The following is a 25,051-nucleotide window of genomic DNA, read 5'->3' on the forward strand; positions in this document are numbered from 1 at the left end:
CTTTTTTATCTATTCAAAAATCCAGACTTACATGTTTTTTTTTTAAAGCAAAGTACGGCTGTAATGAATCGTTGATTTATATTAGTGATGGAAAACCTATGTCGAAATTCCTTGTTTGTGCAAAGAAAAGTGGCATTTCAGATTTTGAATTTTTACTAAAACAATAACCAATGTTATTCCTCAAATTGCTCAAATTTGTATATATTTAAAGTAGATGTTTTGTTTTTTTGTCTGCCTTGTCTACTTGAACGTGAGTTGCTGCATTCCTTTGTGAAAACTGTATTGATTTTTTTCCTAAGTAAATAAAAAAGTACAGCGGACACCAAACAACCAACACCCACTTTTTTTTTATAGCGGTCACGTGACAGCACATCTATGCGCTGATTGGTTGAATTCTTTCGAGGGTGTGGTTTTCAGTGGAGTTTGTGATAGAAGAAGAAGACCGCAGAAAAGAGGGGAAACGATTAAAAGGAAAAATGTCTTCAGTTCCAGATGGAAAGAAGCTTGTCCGCAGCTCCAGCGGCCTCAGAATGGTTCCAGAAAACGGTGCCTTTAACAGCCCGTTCTCCCTGGACGAGCCTCAGTGGGTCCCGGATAAAGAGGTGAGACAGTTTTTGACGGCCAAATGCCATGTCAAGTGTTTACTCATGTATGGAAAGCTGTCGGTGATGATAAACGGGGCACTTCCGGTTAGTATTTTCAACATATTTTGAAGTTATTTGATAAGTAGAACAAATAGTTTATTATCCCACATAGCTATAAATAGACTTAGTGTTTAAGCTGCAACATGGTTGATGGTTTTGAAACAAATTGATAAATGAAATAATTGTGTAGTAAATATGACATTTTTAGAGGCGTAAAATTTGTTAGATTGGCATAGAAAGTAATAGCTACGTTGGATACATTTCTTCATTTATGTCTGTTATTAAGTCTTTACTTAAACAATGATTAAAACATGTGGGTGTTGAACCATTAGGATCAGTTGTATTAAAATGGGATCCAATCTTTCTCAGGGTCTTTAGTGGCGCAAGTGGCTTTTGAGCTAATTTTATATATGAAATGATGATATAAAACATTTTTTTGTTTTTTGTGTTTTTGCTTTGTTTTGCCCCCTTGGTAAGTCTAGAACCGACGCTGGCTATGATTATTTGTGCCTCCATCGCAAGCAAAAGGTAGACTTTTTATGAGCGCTTTTCGCTCTAAGATATCCTGCTTTTATTTTGGTGGGGACACTCTGCCATATCCGGTTTTTTCTCCCGATCCGCTGCCTACGTGACGTCTTTCTGGACAACAGCAGTTGGCTCCAGAACTGGGCGTTGCGGGCTGCTATGGCTAGTCTGGTAACAGTAGAAGTTTGTCAGCCCAGCTTCAGCTAGCCGTTGACAGCTGGTCCACATTCACGAAGGAGATTGTTAAAGTACAACTCTGAATGTGTATCACTCAACACATCGCTGAGAGCTAAAAGCTAACCAGCGGCTAGCTCCCATATAAACAAACGTCCGACTCTTTTGTCAACAGAAGCACAGACAGCCAAACACTATTTGCTGAAGTTCAGATTCCACATAAAGTTAATTTTCAACTTCAATCTCTGTTTTGATGCGTCTGTTTGGTTGCCTCTATACTATAAGCATTTTCCCCAGGATGAGGGAAAAGAGAATAATTTTCAGATGAAAGGGGAAACTTTCACAGAACAGAAAAAAGCTAAAATATTGTGTTGATATTGTGTGACTAAAAGCCTGAGCTGCTGTTTGCAGAGAATCTGCTCTGCTCAGCATGTTGTGTAACATCCTGTTTTTCCTCCCTCTGTCATCCAGTGTCCAAGATGCATGCAATGCGACACCAAATTTGACTTCATCAGAAGAAAGGTTTGTTTAGTTTTTTTTTCTTTCTGCAAATATGTGCTTTATAGTGCACTTCTTGTCCATAAAGGCCTGATTGACTAATATTTGTCCTGTAAGCTTATTCCCCCACCTGAGCAATGCATCTCTGCTACTCCTCCAGAAACACCAGGGGGACGGTTGTTTGCTTCTTAAGGGCAGATTAGACTTTGGGTCGCGAACCAGTTTTACTGGTACGCTTCTGCACCGTTGGTCTGGAATTTCAAGGGATGTACAGCAGTTTCCCGCCAAAGCCCATGTTCTTATGTGCATTTGGTACGAATGATTCATTGGGGATAATACTTGCCAACTAGAAGCAAGCAGCAAATCTTGCCCCAAATTATGATTTAAACCTGTAGCTAAAATCAAAAGTTCCTCTGTTTACATCTATGGTTAAAACAACTTTTCCATATTTGTGCACATTGATTATGTTTTTGAACAATACTTTCAATAAAATGCCAACAGAATGCTCATAATACTAAGTGTGTCGTGTGTCTCAGTGCCACCAATGCTCCAGATGTTCAGAAAGCTCCAAACAGACAGCAGCAAACCTTTTCAAAACAGACTGTGCTAAGAGCAGTGTTTCCAACTTGGCGCTTCTGTCGCTATATTTAGCTCCTTTTCAGACCCCTCTAGCGTTTTGATTTTTTTTAAAAAACAGCTAGTTCCAAATCTAGCAACTTTTTTCTGCCACTGGAGACTTTGGCGAAAAGATATAAAAGCAGCGAACTCTGCTCTAGAGCAAGTAGATTGGTAACCCCGCCTCCTGCTGTCTGCTGTCATGATTCATGCAGCTGTTAATATTAAGTGCGTCTTATCCCCCCCCTCCTTTAGTGTCCTCAACATTGGATCAGTCCATTTGCTGCACATGTTCAGAAAGGTCCAAACAGACAGCAGCAAACCATTTGAAAACAAACTATGCAAAGAGCAGTGTTGCCAACTTAGCGCTTTTGTCGCTATATTTAGCCACTTTTCAGACCCCTCTAGCACTTTGATTTCAAAAAACACCTGGTTCCAAATCTAGCAACTTTTTCTGCTACTGGAGACTTTGGCGACAACATATAAAAGCAGCGAACTCTGCTCTCCTCTATCTTGTCTGCTGTCATGATTCATGCAACTATTATTTCATCCAAATGAAAAATGGAGAACAGATAAACAGATCATTGCTTGTCTACAGTGAAAAGAAGGACTGTGTTATTTACTTTTGCCGTCGCCTTTTTGGAAACACAGGAAGGAGCAATCAGCTAAGTGAGCTTAGTGCTTGAAAAAAAATCTTTCATTCCTTTTGAGACAGCATGAAAAGTCAGCTGAGTACAAAACATAAAGAGGGACAAAACGTAGAACAAATAATGTCTAATGTATTAAAATGTCTGCATCTGTGTAATGGGTCTGTTTTATGTGTTGGCCTCTCAATTCCAAGGGGGCCTGACTTTGCCTAGGGCCCAAAATTTCATAAATCCTCCCCTGATCTGGATCATCACTAAAATTGAATGGATTGTTCCTTTACAAAAGGGACACCTAATAAAAATATAATTACAATCTGTCCTTAAATTTTTAAGTTATCCTGTAGACAGAGATATGGATAAATATACATGCATACAAACTGTCCTACATAAAAACCTCCTTGGCGGAGGTACGTTTTCTGTACTACTACCTTTATGCTAGTTCCAGTATAAGTGGATGTCTAATTAATGCGTTTCTGTCGTGCAGCACCACTGCCGCCGCTGTGGTCGGTGTTTTTGTGATAAATGCTGCAGCAAGAAGGTGGCGCTGCCCCGGATGTGTTTTGTTGACCCAGTGAGGCAGTGTGCAGAATGCAGCCTGGTCTCACAGAAGGAGGTGGAGTTCTACGACAAACAGCTCAAAGTGCTTCTGGCAGGTAAAACGGATCTTGCTTATGAAGCTATTATTTATATGGGAGTTGTAGTATATCATGCATTTTAACTTTTTTTTTTTTTTTCTTTTTTTCCAAAGATGGAAAATGATACAAGTAGGGCTGAAAAAATTAATTGGATTGATCGCGATTAACCGATTATTTCAATAATCGTCAACTAATTTTGTAATCCATTAATTCTAAGTTCTAGCTGACAGAGCGACCCACTTAGAGCAGTGATTATACCAACATTGTTTTCACTTTTCAATACGCTCTATCCAGAAGTCCTCTAGTGGAAAAGTTTTAGTTTCACCTTGTTTACTTCTATAAAAAAATCTTCCTTAGGGAACCGTTTCTTTTCCGATTATTAATTAGAAAAATTATCAACTGGAAGAATAATTGTTAGTTGCATCCCTAGATATACGATTTATCCAGAGTACATTTTTAAAATGAACATTAGACAAACAAGTTGGAATTTCTATCAAACGTGGAAAGTATTTGCAATTTACAATTAATAATACAAAGTTAAATTTGACAAACTGCACCTCACTGTCATGCTTTCTGTTGCCTTTTCTGAGCTTCTGTCTTTACTTTTGACCTTCTGTGGGTAAAAAGTTATTGAGGTTTGATAGTTTCCTGATTCCGGCTCAGCTTTGAAGTATAGAGCCTGCATTTTTTGTATAGTTTCCAAAAGCCTGATGCTAAGCCACCTTATCTATTTCCAATATCATTTAGTACTGTAACTTGTATTAAGTTAGTCCTGTTGGGCTACATGTCTGGGTCCCAGTTTGGACCAACCAGCTGTTGAGTTGAGCAGAAGCTGAAGTTGAAAGCAATCCCTATTTTTTTCTTACTCTACCCAAATTTAGCTGTACATTCATACCCCTGGTAACCAAAACAGCCCATAGCATGATACTTCCACTGATATGTTGGTAATTCATTTATTGTTCTTGAGTTTTAAGCCTTACCTGGATTTCTCTAAATATGTTCATCTTGGGACCAAATAACTAAATAATTGTCTAGTTGTTTTTCCCTACATTTTTTTTTTTTACAGTAATCTTTCCCTCTAGTACGTGTATTTTATTGGTTCTAAATGTGACACTTTAACCAGGAATTCATTCAAATTAGTCTTTGAATAGTCATAAAAGTCCTAAAAACTTCACATACTTGAGCCTCGAGAAGTATTAAACTTTTCAATTATGAATTGTAACACTTTTGTTTTGGATTGGAAGCTTTATTAAGAAAGACTAAAGAATCGAAATGTGGTACTTTTGTACCTATTTAGTTATTTTTTTTTACTTACAACTAAAGTGTTTTTACATTTAACATGGACAGGTTATAGCCACCTGTGTCCCAGTGGGAAAGATTTTAAACTTATAGTGTCTATTTTTTTTTTTCCAGGAGGTACCTTTGTTGTCACTTTGGGAACATCAGACAAGTCAGAAACCATGACGTGCCGCCTTTCCAACAACCACAGGTAATCCAGCAGTGAAGGTACGGCTAAGACAAGGACTGGACATTTTACAATCAATGGCGGAAGTTAGAAAAATTAGGGTCTAAAAGAAATTTAGATCTATTAAATCCACTGACCTTCGATTTATGTTTCTCATCCATCTATGTTCGGGTTAGTTTTGGCCGTTAGAGGAGAGAATAAACTGAAGGTATGAAGTTTATTCTTCCAAAAACTGCTGGTGTGTGTGACATAACTTTATTGACAAAATTATCAAGTAAACAAGAAATAGTGTTCAAATGGTTCTACAAAAGGCAGTGATATATATAAAAGAGATTGAAATCTAAGTATAACGTAAAGCTTTGAATTTCTATATGTTTTAAAACAAGATGATTAAAAAAAGATTTTAAGTTTAGAGGAATTTCCCAACTTCCAATGTGCCTGGCAGTTTATTGCATATATTGCATATATATTTGCAATATAATCACAATTTAACATGATCTCATAGGGCAGAGGTGCTTAATGTGGGTCACGTTACATTTAATAAGATAGCAAACCTCTCATGCAGCCCTCAAGGTGGGTTTACTGCCAAGCAGATGGAAACAGAAGGTTACACTTAGTGCAGATCCATGCATGTGAATAGAAGACGGCACTTTTTCACACAAAGGTTAGAGTAAAGTCCTACAACAACAGACGAGCAAGCTTTCATAGTTAATGCAAGGGGAAATGTGCTATAAAATTGCAATATTCATCGAAAATAATCCCAGTTTTGATGGCTGAATGGAAATGGTCAGTATTATAGGCTGTTCCTGTGATTGCTTACTGGGGTTTAAGAGGAATTCATGTCGTTGTGTTAATGGAAAAGTCCGGTCAGTAAGGAATAATCAATGGATCATTATGTATACCTAAAACTAATATGTTCACAGTGATTTAATTAATTTAACGTTAATCAGTAAAAAAAAAAATAAGAATAATAATTTTTGTCGCAATCACTGAGTCTGTGACCGGCCATTTTGGCCCAAATATATTAACACCTCACTCCTGACATCTTCCAGCTGTGATGTCACAGTGCGGTAAGCCTAGCGCCATTCTCCTCGCTTTACAAGCAAAATCAATGGGAGCTACTAGACACATCTGCAATCAACAACAATTATTGAAGATTTCCAGAGGACTTCACCATTAAAATTCACCAGAACTATAGTTAAACTGACAATACCCACATGCATGGCAGATGGACGTTGGAATACATCAGGTAAAAGTGGAAAAAACAGTTATTTCACCTTTCTGATTCCTGATCCTCCACGGACAGGTTCGTCATTGGATTGCAAACTTGAAGAGGGAGGATTTGCCATCGAACTTCTGGCTAGAGAAAAAACCCGTCATATGTAACCAACATTTGGAATATCAATGTTTTCAAGATGACTCGGATAATAGCGCATCGTGACAGACACCAGATACAGTACTGGGACTTGATCAACAGCCGATACCGCACCGTGACGTCAAAAACCAGTAGGTGGCAGTAGTGTTCTTTGACAAACATGGATGCCTCCAGTAAAGTACATAGAAATAAAAATTACTCTTAATAAAAAAAAAAAATCATTTATAGAAATGTATGTAATAATTTCATATTTAAAGTACTTTCAGAGGTTTGAATTCTGAATATGATCGGACGTTTCCATTAATGAACCCAACCGTTCCCAGGATCGTCTGTCGTGGATTTTTTTTCCCCCCCTGAATGAGAAAGTGGACTAATGTTTGTCTTTCTTGGATCTTGTCGTCAGATATTTGTTCCTTGATGGTGAAAGCCACTTTGAGGTTGAGCTGTCCCGCATCTCAAGCATGCAGATTCTGACCGATGGAACAAGTCCAGGAGGTAAAAAAAAATTAATTAGAAAACATGAATATTTAGGTCAAAGGTTTTCTTTTTAAAACAAAATGCAGCTGTTGGAATAATTTTTGCTTCTTATTTTTCCTGCTTCTCTTCATAAAGTAACCCTTTGTTGTTTGAATGTTGTTGTAAAAGCTATTACCAAATATCTTAACTCTGAATCTTCTTCTCTGACTAACATTGCTGCTTTGACTGCGCTGATGGCTCCTTTCTACCTCTGGACTCAGAGGAAGACATTCACACTTACACCAGTCTGCTGGACAGTCACTGTATCTCTGAAGGTTGGCTTCAGCTCACTTCTTAAAGTTTCCATCAGTACTCTTTTGTTCAGAGATGTATCTGCATCTCATTTCCTGATTCTGTAGTTTGCATGAAAACAAATACGGTCTTATTCTCTTCCATCATATCTCACATTCCAACAGACATTTCATCCCTTAATGGTATTTAAAAACTTACTAGTTTTGCTGTTTTAGCTAATTGAGTTTGACCTAATTTTCATTAGTGACTAATGAAAAATAACGCATCACACAACTGGTGCAGATTTTTTGTTTTCTACAATCTATAGATTGATGTAGAACTGTAAATAAGTGGATTTCCCCTAGAGTAGATCGAACAAGTGAGATAATTTTCCAGTGAACTAAGATGATTTATGTTTAAATTAAGAAAAACCAACTCTATTTTATTTAAGTGCAAAAATACTTATTGTATTGGCATATCATCTGATTTACCTCCTAAAATTAAAACCAAATACACTTATTTTAAGATATTTAAACTTATTTATTTATCAGTTTTTGCAGTTGAAATATGATTATTTTAAAAATGGATGTTTCAACCAATAGATACTTAATTTTGAAATATATTTGGACATTAATTACTAATGGAGCTACAGTTTAATCATGAGAAGTGTGCCCTTTAGTCTCCTAAGTTTTAAACCAATTCTACCTGCTTCATCTCTTCAGCCTTTTTAATGACTTTATTCAGTTTATTATCAAAATATATTATTCAATACTTATTAAGTGTAGCTAATGGTTAATGCTTTGTTCAGACTTAGTCTTGTATTTATCAGTGCATGTTCCCTCTAAAGCCCCTGTCACACCATGACGATTTAGCCTGATGTTCCAAAATCTTGTAAAACGCTGGCATAAGATTAACTTTCTATGTATTTTTTCAATGTTGGGAGTACAGTATGCGTAGGGTATTCATTACGAGTCCAGAAATTATGTCAGACAACAGCCTAACTTATGCGTAACACAACAGCATAATGCCAATGAAGTGTCAAAAGCCAGTGTCCTGAGGGGGGCAGCAATGTGCCCAGAAGTGCCTGGCCTGAAAAGATTTTTTCTATCATGGTATTAACCTAGCTGCTGTTTACCGCCTGCCGAATAAAAAAAAAATATATATATATCAATAAAAAGAAAAAGACGGAGGGTTTGCAGTCGCAGCAGATTCAGCGTCATTTATGCATAAGGAGGATCCATCACCCTCACCTTCTCACTTATCCTATGATGGAGATGAAGTCTGAAGGAAAACTGACGGTTTCCTCCTGTGAGCCCCTTTCATACCAAAATGCTTCCAATACGGCATTATACAGTAGCTGTAAGTTAGAAACATGTTTATCGGTTGTATGGAACACGTCCAATACATTAATATACGCTGGAGATAAGTTCTTGATAATTTACGCATAAGTTATGCACAAGTTACTCATAGGTTTTGAATAAGCTGGACACCACAACGTATGTTGTAGCTTACACTTAAAGTATGTCAACGATCAGATAACTTACCTGTGACATGCCCCACATATGGCATACACTTGCATATGTTGAGAAATGAGCATGCTAAAAATTTCTCGACATACTTTCCATATATCAGTGTGTGCCAGCATGATTCAGCGGCTCATAACATACACAAAACTGACCCTTAACTTTTCCAATGTATGCCAGCTTTTTTTGCCAGATCTTTCGTACGTCAGGCATGCGCTGTCTAAATCGTCAAGGTGTAACAGAGGCTTAAGATCATTGGTTACACCTATGGTGATGTTCCTGACGGTATTTGACCCACCCGGTTTATCATTTATTGTGTTTCAGTTGAGCCAGCAAATGAAGTCCACCTGTGTGCAATGTATGCGTCACATGATCTGTCAATGTAAACACGCCTTTTCCGAGAGTCCTTAGAGGTTGACACCACCGAGGATGAGGTGGTGAATGACCTCTCCAAAAGAGTCACAGATATAAAGATCTTTGATGTTCCTCCAGAGCTCCATCATGTCAATCATCCATGGTAGCACAGGGTGCAGAAGGGACTACCTAAATGGCACTCTGTCTTATTTCAGGCAAAGGTGGAGGCTTTCCTTGCAGCAGGGCAATGCACTTTTTATTCCTTTTATAACTAGCTAGGTGTTAACCTGATTAACAAACTTGACTGGACTCACAATACTGAGGCTCTGTATAAGAACGGTAAGAGCAGACTCTTCCTGCTGAGGAGACTGAAGTCTTTTGGAGTGCAGGGGGAGCTCCTAAAGACCTGCTATGACTCTGTTATGGCATCTTCTATGGAGCTGCCTGTTGGAGCAGTGGCTTATCTGAAACTTGATCAGGAAGCCCAGCTCTGTTATTGGATGCCCTCTGGATTCGGTGCAGGATGATTGGAAACAAAAGGGTACTAACTAAGTTAACATCTCTATTGGATAATGTTTCCCACCCCATGCATGAAGCTGTTGCAGAACTGGAAAGCAGTGACAGACTGCTGCACCCTAAATGCACCAAGGAGCGTTATTACAGATCCTTCCTCCCTGCAGCTGTAAGACTTTATAACCAGCACTGTTCCCAACAAACTCAATAAGTTGTTACATTCATGCTGATTTTGCACAGTTTCTACCTTAGTCAATTAAATAACATGCTCCTGTCATATTGCACATCTTTGATGTTGCTGCTATTTTCAAATATCCATTACTGTAAAAACATCCATAGCTGCATATTAGTTATTTATTGTCCAGGTGCACAGTATTTATATTATAAGACTTTACAGTACAGTATTTAATTTGTTTATTTTTAATTCTTCACTATTTTTGTTATTCGTATAAACGTTTCTTAGGTCCACATTGGTGTGGCCATTTTTTTCTATAATCTTTTTGCTGCTGTGAACACCAGAATTTCCCCATTGTGAGACAATAAAAAGGATTTTCTATTCTATTCTAATTCCAGGTTCTAAGTCACACAGGGGAAACACCAAGGGGGTTGAATACGTTTACTGGTTACTATGTCCCGTTTAATACTGTGGAGAAAAAAAAGCTGTCTTATTTGTGGTTTCTCTTTCCCTTCCTTCTATTCATCTACATTTCATTTCTCATCTCATCCAGTTGCTGTATTTAATGTTTTTACTGTTTTGAGGATTCCATTTGTAGTCTTAGAAATCTCCTACATATGATTGTAATAAAGAGGTCTGGGACTTTTCTCTACAGTTTGGATAAAAAAAAAAATTGAACAATGTATTTCTACAGAAAAGCTATATGTTTTAAGTTTAAAAGTTGAATGTGTTTGTGTCTAGGAGGGACGTCACGTGCTAGTGGAATGCTCCTTCACTACAAACCTATGGGCTCCCTGGATGCCCAGCAACTACAAATGGAGGCAGCAGAGGACAAGAAGGTGGCCTCGTTGTGGCTTGCCGCAATGCATAAGGTACCATACAGAGCAGTGTACATACAGCCACTCCACATGGTTGGTGTATTATTGTAAATATATTTAAACAGTATTTAAAGCAGGGTTGGGTAACTCCAGGCCTCAGCAGCCAGTGTCCTGCAACTTTAAAGGAAAAGTCCGGTGTAGTATAGTATAGAATAATCAATAGATCATTATCTATACGTAAAACCTATATGTTTGCAGTGATTTAATGAATTTAGTGTTGATAAGTAAAAAAAATAAATAAGTAATTTTCGTCACAACCACTGAGTCTGGGACCAGCCATTTTTGCCCAAACATAGTAACACCTCACTCCTGACATCTTCCGGCAGTGACATCACGGTGCAATAAGCCTAGCGCCATTCTCCCCGCTTTACAAGCAAAATCAATGGGAACTACTAGACACATCTGCAATCAACAATTATTGAAGATTTCCAGAGGACTTCACCATTGAAATTCAACAGAACTATATTTATTGCTAAACTTGCAAACCGGGGTGATGATGTAATGATGATATCATCAATCTGAGGCCAACCTCATTAAATCTCTTCAGGGAAAGGAGGAACATTCAGCACAACCTTCAGAGCTCATTGAGCAAAGCGACACCTAGTGGCCGCTTACCAAAGTTTGGTTTTAGCCAATAAAATGAAATGGCTGCAGACACCATGAGAAACATGGAATCAGATGTGATTGCAGCGGCCATAAGTACGCCCTCCTTTGCTACCATGTTTATTATGGCTGTATGTCCTCCCTTAAACACAGTACTGCAGCTTTATTAGCTGGCTCATTTTTTGCTCGGTCTGCAACGGTGAAAGTGGGACAAGATGGTTTCTTGTGTGTTTGTGAAAAGACGTATATGGCAAGGACTAATTTTGTAGGGAAGGTTGCTGGTCTGGATGCATGAGTTTATAATCATGTTTCTTTAGTGGCCTGGAGCGCCGCCATTGAGGAAAGCTAGCTTGCGTCTTCTCTTATTTTGCTGTCTTTGCCATTTGTTGCATTTTTACTTTGCATGTGTTTTATATGTTGGTTCAGATTTCTATACTGGCTACACTTGAATGTATTTGTAGTGTGTTTTCACTCCTCAGCCATCATACTATTAACCTTTACTGCTTCGTGATTCGCTGTCAGCCTAACAAACATTAGATCAATTTCAGGTATTCTTTTTATTTTCATTAAAACTTTTACCGGAAGCTTTTATAGATGCACTTTGTGAATCTGGATGATAATGTCACATTTTTAATTAAAATGCTTAAGAATAAGAAATTTATGACACAGATATTGCAGAAAGATGTTGGACAAATAAGGAGTGACCAACTGTGATCAAACATGTGCTTCTACTGATGTCCGTCATCACAGGAGTGGAGGAGTGGAGTTTTTAGAAAGCATAAGAAATTTAAATAGTAAATATTTCTTCTTTGTTACAGGCGGCCAAACTGCTGCATGAAGCTCGGGACCAGTGACGCCCCGCGCTGAACGTCAAAGCAACGAGCACCCAAGTGTTTTAAAGCTGACTTGGATTTAGATCGGATTTGGTTTCATTCAGATTTTACTATCAGTTCTGATTTGATTCATCCATCTGATTTTTCTCATCGGTTCTTTGTACCAGTACTTATCTAAGTAATTTTTCTCAAGAAATCTTTCTTAAAGGAAAAAAATAGCACTTCACTTACCTCTATAACCAGTGCTCTTTACATCTGTAGGTTTACTGTGTATTTTCTAAAGGTTCAAGACTCCTTTTGGATTCTGTTCACTAATTTGAGCATTTACTAAAAATGCTTTTTAAATACTAGCAAAACTTGCTAACTTTGAAGGATTTAATACTAAGACCTCAGTTTTTTTTTAAGAAAGATATAGAAACTGTTTCTTAATTTAGTTCAGAGATATTGAATGCTTCTATTTCTTATTTTTATTTCAGACGAGCAAGGATTATACAACCAAGTATTTTTTTTTAAAGATTATCTTTCGGTTCCAGGCTTATAAGCACATTAAACTATGGATGCACCTTAACAATTGTTGCACAGGTTAAAAAGAAAACAGTTAAATGTATTTCTTGGCATCAAGAAGCTTGTGGACTGAAATCTTGGCAAACCCTAAGAAAACAGTCCTAACTGCCCATCATTTTGGTTTAATTATGCCGAGTTATTTTTATTATTTTCTGTGTTGTTTTCTGATATCCTTTTAAATTACCAGTGTATTAATCAGTGTTTTGGTTTGTTTTGAATCTTTACTCTGTAGCAAACTTCCACCCTTAACACTTTATGTTGACCCGGAGGTGTGTTGTGTTAGAGAGTTGGTGGTCAGGGCCAGAGAGTATCCCTTACTGGTTTCCAACATCTGGTTCCCTGCTTGGTGGGGATGGGGAGAAACTGTTCTAACTTTGCAAGTAGAAAATCTCACTTTGGGGTTTTGAAGGAGATAAGACAAGTGCTGAGAAGTAAAAACTAATAGTGAGCAAACAAATGTTGAAACGTGTTGTCCGTTAGCTGCAAGGTGCATACTCAACAAACTGTTTAAGAATGTCTTGTAGGGGTCAGTGAGAAGCAGCCAAAAAGGAGTGTAAACTGCTTTAGCCTGGTAGAAAAAGGTATTTTTATAATAAGGAGATTTTCTGGATAAGATTAAATCCAGAAAAGGAATCAGAGCATCACAACTTTGTCTGGTTTCCCGTAGACGGATGTTACTTTGTGTTTTTATTTTTTTTTCAATTTATGAAAATAATGTTTGACTAATATGTACTCATATCTGCAACAGTTTCTTAGTGACCAAAGTGATGTATAAACAAATAGTTTAATTATAATTTTATTGGTTATTCCTGCTTTAATTTTGAGCCTGACCATCATTGTGTTTTACCTGGTTTGGACCCAGTTATTTGTTTTGCTGTAACTTCACAAATCTTATTTCAATTTGTTGTGTGAAACCATCCGCCTTTCATACTTTAGTTCTGTATTGTAAAAGACACTGACACAAAACATCTGAAAATGGACCTACCATGATTCATTTCATTTGAGGGCAAAGATTCACTCAAAAAACAATATTTTGAAATGGTGCATTAATGAATATGTATTAAGGAAAAGTGAAAAAATTCATGTTGAAAAAGCATGGATTCATAACAAAATCTAGAAGAGTTCTGTAAATGAACACTACATTGAGACTGTCAACTAGTAACTAGCATCTGCAGCATCTTTTTGAAATTAATCTTTTCGTCCCATTATATAATATATATATTATATACCTTACCTTTTATATATATATATATATTTTTTTTTTCAATTCAGTTTATTCATATAGCGCCAATTCACAACACATCTCAGGGCACTTTACAATTCACCTGACCATACATTCAAATTGATTCAAAGTTCTAAGGAAAACCAGTTGATTGCATTGACTCAAAGGCAATCCCTAACACTTGTAGCGACAGTGGAGAGGAAGAACTCCCTTTTAACAGGAAGAAACCTCCAGCAGAACCAGGCTCAGTGTGAGCGGCCATCTGCCGAGGCCGACTGGGGTCAAGGAGACAGAAGCAGAGATTCTTAACGCAACTTTCAACCAGCTGCCCAGGCGGCCCTCGTCCAAAATGTGTTTTTCCGAGGGCTTGAAGTTAATCCATCAAAATTACAACCCTGGTCCGCCTCAAAAGGTCTTTACAAAGAAGAGCCCAACAACCTGTAACCATAATAAAAATGTTGGGGATATATTGGAGCATAGTTATCTGTATTCCCAGCTGCCTGCCCTGGAAGCACACATGGAGTGAAGGGCATGAAATGGGGCTCATGGTTGCATCCTTTTTGGCAGAACTGATTTGAAAAAAATTCTTTTATTTTTTTGTACATTCAGTATCTCATTTTCTGTGTCTGTAGATCAGCTTTGTTACATCTTCCTGAACTTGCTCTGAAGTGGTCCTTTTGTTTACCACAGTACACCAATAAAACTGCACACATCTAATCCATATCAAATAGAAACACCAATCAGATTTCTAATCTGGATTTTTTTTTTTTTCTTTTTTGTAGATTCCAATTATTCTTTAAAAATTGTCAACATTTCTCAGTTTCATTGCTGAAAAGATTAATACTTTTATAAGTGCACAATGTTTCCAATACTAGAGTTTGTTGCTATAATGGTTTTGACTCAATGATTCTTATAGGTGAATAGGTATGTCTTTTATTCATTACAGCACAAAGTTGGTTTGCAAAATGTTAACTGGATTCTGCCTTTGTCTCGTGGCCTAAAAACAGTTCACCAGCTTTCTTAGTCACTTTGATTTGATTTTTATTTTCTTCTGAGCAATAAAATTAGTTGTACCATTGAGAGGCAGGATATTTTCCTCCGTTGTAAAGTCTTCCCTTGAGTTCACAGTCCTATAAAGTTGTGAAGTAATTAAAGGAAGCTGTTGAAATATCCCTATTATGGTCTTACTAGCTGTAAGATGCAGTCTCTCCATCTAAAAAATGGTTATAAGGAATAAACTGTACTGAAATAAATGTAGTTACAGACACAGCAGTCTCTGGATTATGATCCATGATGTATTTTAAAACATGTTAAGCATTTTAATATAAACTGCCAGTGTATCTGTATTTGATTTATAGTGCACTAAGTACACTGCCTGTTTTATTATGTTTTTTGCTGATAATTTCACCTCTTGTTGGCCTTTTCTGTTCAGAATAAAATAAAGTTTTTCTACATACTATAAATGTTTTTGTCAATGTGTCAATGGAAAAGAGGAAAGAACATTGCTGTAGTGTAACTTGGACAACATTTATTGTCATTATGCATAATCAGAGTGTATACAAAACAAAATTTCATTTTGTACAGCTCTCATTACATTTCAATTTCTTAAAGTGCAGGACTGATCAGATGTAAACATTGTGGGAGAAAAAACACAGTGCAAAAGAATGCATTAATATGGACAGTTTGATACAGAGTCTGCGACATTATTTTGAACATTCAGCTGTCTGATGGTGATTGGGAAGAAGCTGTAATATTGGCAGATCAAGACAAGTTTGATTAAAATGTAGGGATGTTTTAGTTAGATTTAAACAAAAACAATAATCATTCAGATGTCAGTGTGCCCCACAACAGCTGTGGCTACACTTTAGCTCTTAACCAGTGGTGTATGACTGTGTGTGTGAGCTGCTGAATGTAGTGCTGGGGAGATTTACCAATATGCATTCCTAGGCAGTTGCCTAGAGCCCCAAGTTCCTGGGGGCCCTATAAAACTCTGTTTAAATATGTGGTTATTATAACTATTCTTTATTTGTGCACATTAATTATGTTTTTGATAAAAATTATTTCACTAAAATGCCATTAAAACCACATTGGATCAGTCCATTTGCTGCACATGTTCAGAAAATCCAAACAAGCAGCAAAACATGTGAACACAATGCGAAGAGCACACTTAGTGCTTTTGTCGCTATATTTGGTGACTTTTCAGACCCCTTTAGCAATTCTAGTGCCAAATCTAACGACTTTTTTCTGCTACTGGAGACTTTGGCGACAACCTATAAAAGTAGCGAACTCTGCTCTCCCGAGCAAGTAGATTTGTAACCCCCCCTCCTACTCTCCTGTCTTGTCTGCTGTCATGATTCATGCAGCTGTTATTTTATCCAAATAAAAAATGGAGAACAGATAAACAGATCATGGCTTGTCTGCAGTGAAAAGAAGGACTGTGTTATTTACTTTTGCCGTCGCCTTTTTGGAAACACAGGAAGGAGCAATCAGCTAAGTGAGCTTGGTGCTTGGAAAAAATATTAGATTCCTTTTGAGAAAAAATGAAAAGTCAGCTGAATACAAAATATAGAGAAGAAAACAAGAAAAAGGGAATAGAAGAGAGGGGCAAAACGTAGAACAAATAATGGATGTCTATATTCTAATACAATTTCTGTATCTTTATAATGGGTCTGTTTTATGTGTACTTCTTCTTCTTCTTCTTTCTTTTCTTCTCAATTCATAGGGCCCCTTGCCTGTCTTTGCCTAGGGCCCCAAATTTTCTAAATCCGCCCCTGATGTAGTGTAAAGGAATTTGGGTTTTCTTTAAAGCTCTATAAAAGCACAGGCCATTTACCAGGAACATTCCAGATAAAACTAAATTCAACTAATCCTACAGGCTAGATTAGTTTTTACATTCTGAGAGATTTGGAGAAAGATGTTTGGAAACAATGTATGGAAGAATGGAAATATTGCAAAATAACCAATAAACCCCTCCCAAAAACAAGACTACAAAATGTGAAGGTGTTGCAAACTTACATAAATCTATCTGGAAGATTAGTAAAGTTAGAGTAAATAATTAATAATAGATGTATGATTAATTTGATTTTTTTATTTAAATATACCGGGTTATTTAAAGTGATGAAGGAAGTTGGAATGTGCCAAAACAGTATAGGGATAACTGTGATTAACCTATATATATATTTTTTGTACTAACACCATCATTTCCTAAAACTTTTTAAATAACATGCTGCTTGTAATATTGAGGCAATAATTTATAAATTTAATAAAGCCCTGTTGTTATTGCAGCAGTTATTTACTGTAGCCCACACAGCCCCCCCTCTCTCATCAGTTGGTATCGCCCGAACTCCCAGGGCATCGGACACACGTGGTTGCTGTTATGTTGGGGATTGCGCCGGTATTTCAGTATTTCAGCCTTTAAGTGAAGTGTCATCGCTCGGATATCTTCACATGCGATTCAAGCTGCTATAAGAAAGTGTGAAAGTCAATTTTAGACTTTCAGAGTTTAGGTTTCACGGAGTCTGACGTCGTCCTGGCGTGACGTTACGCTGCTCGTCTCGGACACCAGCGGGCTGAAGCTGAAGGTATGGAAACACCGTGGCTGTTAGGGCTCACACAGCTTCATGGAGTTACACCGTTTACCGATGTTCAGCTTTCTGCGCCTCTTTAGCCTCCCCCACCCAGCTGTCACCGGCTCCCGTTAACTCCTCGCTGATTCGTAACGACCACCCAAACACAAAGCAAACTAAGAAAAACATCTAAATAACATCTGTTTTCATCCAACCATCCTCTCCAGGGTGGTTTGTTGGCCGGTAGAAGCGAGGGAGGGGGATGAAGGTCTGTGCCACGTCACTGATGATGAAGACTGAGGGGTGTCCTGTCCCTGCCGAGTCACTCCTTTCTCTCTGTAGCATCATAATATGCTGGAAACCGTTAATCTAATCGGAATAAAGAAAGATTAGACCCTTATAATGTAAATCACTTGCTCAGACATGTGAAGGTTTTGCCAAAAACTGATCATCTCCACTCTTACAGGTTAAACTTTGGACAGTAAAACAATAATAATCCAAAAAAAAAAGAGCCTAAAATCTGTCTGTGAAAGACTTTTGTTTTCAGGTTTGTCTACCTTGAAGTCCAACAGCTGTAGAGGCTGCTGATCACTTTTTGGCAGAGCATCCCTTAAAGGTACAACACCAGCCCCAGTATGGGGCGGATTTAGGACATTTGGGGCCCTAGGCAAAGACGGATAGGAGGCCCCCTGAATTGAGAACACATAAAACAGACAAGGGCGGATCTAGATGGGATCCAGGGGTGGCCATGGCCACCCTTAACCATTCATTGGCCACCCCTACCATTGCTTTCCGCGTAATAATCAAGTGGAATATTTAAAAAAAAATTTTTTTTCATATATTCACAATTGTTTGACAACAAAAACGCTGTAGTTAATTCTGCACATCAATATACTAACTTTAAAGGTGGTAAGTACTGATTTCATGCTCTTTTCAGAACAAGATTTTGTGTTTTATGGGCTAAAGAGAAAATATGTCATCTAGGAGTCTTTAGTGAAATCATAGATAAATAACTGTTTTTAATAAAAACGTATTAAATAATCAATTTATGTAGATATTAGTACTTGTAAATATCAATTTTATGCTGGATGATTATTGATAAAAGTAGGTAAATAATGACAATGTGGAAAAGATTTTATCCACTTCACCTTTTACCTAAAAAGCATGAATGTTTAAATATATGCATCTATTTGTTAGCAAAGGCTGTAGGAAAGTATAATTGGTCTTTATTCAGAAAATATGGATGTTTTGCTCGTTCATTTTCCTGTTGGAAAAGTAGAGATTGACCCTGAGTTTTTTAATGTATTTTTATTATTTAAACTTTATTTAACCAGGAACTGATCCCATTGAGATTAAAAACCTCTTTTTCAATGGAGTCCTGGCCAAGAGGCATCAAAGTTACATCAGAAACATAGATGCATTAAAATAAATGACAGGTGCATAAAAACATATCAATTAAAAGAGTTACAGATCATTGAGGCTGCTTCAAATTCTTTCACTTTCAACTTAAAAGCATTTAAAGATAAAAACTCAGTCAATTGGTTCTGCTGCCTATCCATTTCAGCCACCTCTCACTGTACACTGGTTATTGCCTGGCCACCATTATTAAAAAATTCTGGGTATGCCCCTGAAAACAGACCTATTATACAGACAAAGAACTGTTTATAGAATAGACAGACATAATTTGTTCTGCGTTTTGTCTCTCTCCTCTTATCCCTTGTTGTTTTCCTCTATGTTCTTTTGTCCTTTTTTTCTTTTCATATTAGCAATATTTACAGCTGGCATTTTTCATGCTGTCTTAAAAGGAATCAAAGTTTTTTTTTTCAATCACTAAGCCTATTCTAACTTAGCTGATTGCTCCTTCCTGTGTTTCCAAAAAGGCGACGGCAAAAGTAAATAACCCAGTCCTTCTTTTCACTGTAGACAAGCCATGATCTGCTGATCTGTTCTCCATTTTTAATTTGTATGAAATAACAGCTGCATGATTCATGACAGCAGACAAGATAGAGGAGAGCAGGAGGCGGGGTTACCAATATACTTGCTCTGGAGAGCAGAGTTCACTGCTTCTATATGTTGTCGCCAAGTCTCCAGTAGCAGAAAAAAGTTGCTAGATTTGGCGATAGGCGCTTTTTGGTTCTAGAGGGGTCTGAAAAGTCGACAAAAGCACTAAGTTTGCTTGGTTTGCTGCTGTTTGTTTAGACCTTTCTAAACATGTGCAGCAAATGGACTGATCCAATGTGGTGGACACTGAAGGGGGGGTGAGATGCACTTAATATTATAAGTGTTCTGATGGCATTTTAGTGAAAGGATTTTTATCAAAACCATAATGTGCACAAATAAGGAATAGTTGTATTAACCATACATGTAAAAGGAGTTTTATGGGACCCCTTACCAGTTACAGAGCTATCACCCTAGCATTAAGAGTGACTATAATGTGAAAATAAGTATATCACTAAAGGGAAACCTCTGATACAGCTTTGTCTTTGTCTAAGGATTACCTTTTGGAAATATGGTTTAGATATTTTCCCCAACTGCAGGTTTTGACACAATCTAGGGATCAACCCAAGTAAAGATGAGAATCTTATACATTTCATTTCCAATCCTGCTTGGGGTGTGGTTATTGTCAAAGTTGTGGTTTTATGGAAGTACACTGTACATTTGATTATCTGGCTTTAAGTTTGCAGACTGCAGAGCGAAGGTGTTTAAACAGGGCAGCTGTCTCTGTTTTTAACTTGCATTAGCATTGAAAGGTTCTTTAAGATTTTTAATGGTGGAATTTGCCTTTGAATCGGGGAATAAAAGGATAAAACAATCTGAAAGCATCATAAATTTGTATACGTTGATACATGATTTTTTTTCAATAATCAGAGACTGTTCCAGCATGAGTGGAGATTTCTTGCTCGATGCAGTATACAGTAACTCATCAGCCCCCCTCCCCCACTTGTTGTAGCTCACCTTTGGCCAGCTTGTTTAAAAAAAAAAAAAAAAAGAAAACCCCTCAAAAAAAATTAAAATTAAAAAAAAAAGAGAGAATCAACTCTGGAAACCACCAATCACTGTAATGAGGCTATGCTGCCCTAATAAAAAGCTCCAAATCCAAACCTAGCTTGATGTTAGTAAATGATGGCGTTCTAGTTTTTGTGTTGCTAGTAAAGTTAACCTGGCCTTTTTTTCTGAAGTTCAACATACCCAGAAAATCTCTATACTGGTGAAAATCTGCAGAGGCAGTAGAAAATATTCATCATTCTTTTCATCTCTTACTCAGACACCCACAGGCTAAGCTTTGAGCCCTAAGGGGTTTCTGTCACACACCAACATATTTCTTATTTTATTGACGTATTCTGAGATTCTGTTTTGATTTGTGAAAATAAATCAAAATTTTTGGTCTAGTTGTTGCTTTTGTCAGCATTAATAAACCTTCATACTGGAAATATTTCTGGCTTTTTTTTTTTTTTTTTTTTTTTTTACAAATCCTAAAATGAATTCCAAAATGATAAAAAAAAGGCTACTTTCAAATAAAATTGGAAATTCTCACATTGAGTGTTTAGATTTAAATATTTAAATAATAGATTAAATTCAGGAAGAGTTTTCAAAATGTAAATATTATGCATGTATATTAGAAATTGGCTCTTGGGGATGGCTGGAGAAATGAAAAGACAGGAAATTTCTCTTTTTAAAAAAATATTTTTATTGGGTATTTTGAACATTTATACAGAAAAGAAACAGGACAAAACCTATACAGCTCTGATACAGGAAACGAAACTGGAGGCATGTGCATAAATTAAAGCAAACATTTGAGAAAAGTCACCAATTTATACAAAAACTTGTACATATAGATCCTTCTGATTCACATTACTCTTCTTTTAATTTTGAAGTATTTGAAAGTGTAGAATTTCCAATTCAGACGGTATCTTAATCTCTCTAAAACAATAACTTTTAGAAAGTAAGTTTTCCATAGCTGGACTGAAGGGGCTTCACAGCTAACCCATTTAAGCATTACCGATTTTTCTGGCCAACATCGATAGGAATTGCACAGACGACTGGCTAAATTTCTGCATTTTAAAAAACTAAACTGGACATTCTCATGTTTTTTTTGTTTTTCAGCTTTTGTGGTTTGCAGAGCCAAACCATGAGCTCTAAGGTGTGTAAGCACTGCGGCAGCTCGGACATCGATGTTGACCAGGCGAGGGGCGATGCGGTCTGCATGGGCTGCGGCTCCGTGCTGGAAGACAACATTATTGTGTCTGAGGTGGAGTTTGTGGAGTCGGGCGGGGGCTCTCTGGCTGTCGGACAGTTTGTGTCTTCAGAAGGTGAGAGTGATTCCGAAATCACAGGACAATGTCGGTTTCTGCATGCCTTCCCGCAGCTTTGTTGGAAATCCTTGCTTTGTTTTATACAGCTCAGCCTTGATCGTATCTGCAAACATTATCAAGAGGACTATTTCATGCAAGCAACTAAAACCATCAAAAAAAAGCTTAAGTGTGCTACTAAGATGATTAAAAGCTCTTAAAGGAGCACTGGAGCATAAAGGTTAAATTGCTAACCAGAGAAAAGAGCAAGAAAAACTTGAATATAATTGTAGCCGTGTTTCCAATGATCATCAAATTGTGTATTTTGACATTAGGAAAAAAAAAAACATTTGACAAAATTTTTGCGCTGGGACAATGTGGTTTTTCAGCTTTATCAAAAGATGAAAATCATAACAGAAAGTAATAGGTAATTTATCCTGTAAACAAACTTATTCACTTTTGATTTTATTTTTTATAACTGTTCTGCATACAGGCTAATTTCGTTACCTCCACTCTTACTGCCAGTATCTTCAGACATCATTACTGTGGCGACGGTGATGCTTTGATATCTCCAGTTGTAGCCACAGGCCCTTTAAACGCTACCGCACACTAAGGACCATTGCAGCTGCCAGATCTGCTCGGGTCCTGCGGATGCCAGTGACCTTGCGCTACATGATTGGCTGAACGTTGCCACATGATGAAGAGCTCAGTCTTAGAACGCAGTACTTTCCTTCAAGACTGACAATGATTGTTTTCTACTTTAGATCGCCAATGAAGTATAAAATAAAAGCAAATATAAGTTATAATATGTTGAGACTCCAAAAGAGATTTTATCCTTAAGCTACAGGTGCAATACAGTTTGTCTGAGTGGAGTTGCCATATGTTGACGTCATAAGAAGGGGCGGGGCCTCGAGCAGATCTGGTACCAGCACTGTCACAAAGAGCATATAGGTAGAGAGAGTGGACATTTCAACCCTTAAATAGCAAGTCTCCAGCAATAGTTTGCTGTTTGTTTGTCAAATGTACAGAAGATCATAAATGAGGAAAAAGGGGAAAAAAGATGTAATTAATTCCAATTAATCCCATTTTTATTGGACTATATAAATGTATCTTTAAAAAAAAATTGGCCAAAGTGGATTTCATATCAACACTAAAGTTTTTCATGTGTTTTGGAAAATGACGGACCTGACGGATTTATGGAATCACTAACGCCCCATTTAAAGTAGGGTAGAGGGGGATGGTTGGATCAGAATTTACATTTTTATCAATTTCTCATGGGTTATGAAATGATTTGTAAAAATGAAACTAATACCTCGCAAGTTGCAAGATGTGGAAGCTTAATATAAAGCAAGCAGCATGAGGTTGAAAGGAGTTTGTTAAATATTTCAACCGTCTGTTGCGACGGTGATCTTTGCAACCTGCGCCACAGAGCTGCAGCCAGGCATGGGTGTTTCTGTGTTGCCATGGCAACGACTGCTTGGGCTAGGCCCTAGAATGAGGAGCAAGGTTTTGTTTTTTGTATGCCCTCTATTGTTGCGTTTTTTTTTTTTTTTTTTTTTTATCATATACTAATGCTGTCATGTTACTGAGTTGTATTTAGCCAAGTAGTCCTGATGGAAAAGTGCCATCCTAGATTGTCATGTAACCAAAAATCCACCCTTGTGGTTAGAAAAGGGAGGTTGATTAATTAATCAATTAGGTTTTGTCTATTGAAGTGTTGTACATCATATATGGTGTCCATTAAACAAAAATCACAGCCAAAGGCAAACATTTACAAAAGCCGTGTTGCAAAACAAATTTGCATTAAAGAGAATATAAAGCTCTCTGAACCGTTTATTAAATGAAGCAGCCTGCAGTAAATAAACTGCCAGAAAGCAGAAAGCAGAAACCAGACTCAGGGCTTCCAGCGGTTTTCCAAAGTTTCCTTCCTTCCGAGGTTGGCTGAATTCAATAACTTGTTTCCCTTTTAAACAATTATCATGAATGGCATTTCTAACAAGCTGTTGTTGCTTGCTGTTGGTGTGGGAAACTGTCTTTGTCATTTGCATTTTTTATTATTCATATTATATTTTTTAATGAAAAATATTTCCCATTGGTGTAAATAATAATAATTTATTTAAGTTGCCAGAATCTTATTTGATGGGGCAGTAGAGTAGAATAATGGATGGACAGGGGTGCTGGCCCAAAAAATTTGGAATTAACCAGTGTAGGCTTAAGCTACCATAAAATTATTTCTGGGACAAGTGTTAATCTTTTTTTTAATAATAACGATTAGCACTTATCAATTAAAAAAATTCTGTTCCCTTTTCATGCATGTAGTTGAGCAATTCCAGCACTAGATGGTGCTGTAGCATCACAATGTCAGGTTCTTGGGTTTGAATATTAGATTATCCAAGAATAAAAGAAGCTTCATTGTTTTTATTCAATACTAGTTTAATCGTGTGAATGTTTACTGGATTACATGACAAGACAAAAATAGATGAGGGGAAAAAAAAAGAAAAAGTAGAGTAGTTCTGCAGTTTGGACTTATTTTTTTCTCACATATTCTTTATCTTCATTTAGGTGGAAATAAGAATCCATCTTTTGGGGATGGATACTTCCCGGGTACTGGATCTGAGTCCAGAGCTCAAACACTGCAGAGAGGTGAGTGACCAGCTGTTTGTGAGAGATAATCATCTGAAGTCACTCCATGTTTCTGTGGTTTTAACTTTTTATTTAGAAGTTAAACTATTCTCTGGAATCTTCTGTGACTGATGAGAGATTGTGACCATTTCTCAATATGTGTACTTGTGCGTTCTCATGTACTTATGCACTCCAAAAACGTCATCAGCCTCAGCCCTAGTACTGTTCCAATTCACAAGAATAAGAAGACCGAGAGCGGACAAAGTCCCCAGATGTTGTTCTCGCCCCTCCCTTTTGCAGAGTATGCATCAGAGCAGACTTGTCTGTTCTAGAGATTGACAGCTTCCAGGGGAGCGCTCACAGAGCTCAGAGTATAAAGTTAAAAGTTCTCTTTTCTGTTGTCATTGTTCTATAAAAGCATGTTTTTGGATCATTTGAAGAGAGAACATACTTTTAAGTGTTACTATATGGTCCATTTACTGATTTTATTGCGTATTATTCCCCCACTAAATGGAAAAAGTAAGAATTTATTATTATCTAGAGCAGAGGTCACTGATTAGCGGACCGCGGTCCGGATCCGGACC

General features: G+C 37.2%; 2 protein-coding genes across 3 annotated transcripts in view; both read left to right on the plus strand.

The window, feature by feature from the left end:
* The first annotated feature begins 406 nt into the window (after window positions 1-406).
* Window positions 407-12,412, plus strand: zfyve21 (zinc finger, FYVE domain containing 21). Of its 2 annotated transcripts, XM_015387819.1 has the most exons (8): window positions 407-602; window positions 1,815-1,865; window positions 3,588-3,756; window positions 5,152-5,227; window positions 6,982-7,073; window positions 7,316-7,369; window positions 10,632-10,762; window positions 12,190-12,412. In XM_015387819.1, the coding sequence occupies exons 1-8, from the start codon at window positions 477-479 to the stop codon at window positions 12,223-12,225; spliced, it is 735 nt and encodes a 244-aa protein (XP_015243305.1). In that variant the 5' UTR covers window positions 407-476; the 3' UTR covers window positions 12,226-12,412. The 2 variants fall into 2 exon arrangements, with proteins under 2 accessions (XP_015243305.1, XP_015243306.1); XM_015387820.1 differs by lacking the exon at window positions 7,316-7,369.
* Window positions 12,413-17,354: 4,942 nt separating this feature from the next.
* The window catches only part of LOC107093013 (transcription factor IIIB 90 kDa subunit-like), a 64,849-nt gene continuing 57,152 nt past the window's right edge, over window positions 17,355-25,051 (plus strand). The window contains exons 1-3 of the mRNA XM_015387801.1: window positions 17,355-17,571; window positions 21,661-21,866; window positions 24,408-24,488. Coding sequence (XP_015243287.1) covers window positions 21,686-21,866; window positions 24,408-24,488 — 262 coding nt within the window. The 5' untranslated portion in view covers window positions 17,355-17,571; window positions 21,661-21,685. The remainder of the gene's footprint in view (window positions 17,572-21,660; window positions 21,867-24,407; window positions 24,489-25,051) is intronic.

The sequence above is a fragment of the Cyprinodon variegatus genome, unplaced genomic scaffold (genome assembly GCF_000732505.1).
Source record: "Cyprinodon variegatus isolate N-32 unplaced genomic scaffold, C_variegatus-1.0 Scaffold403, whole genome shotgun sequence".
Taxonomy (NCBI): Eukaryota; Metazoa; Chordata; class Actinopteri; order Cyprinodontiformes; family Cyprinodontidae; genus Cyprinodon; species Cyprinodon variegatus.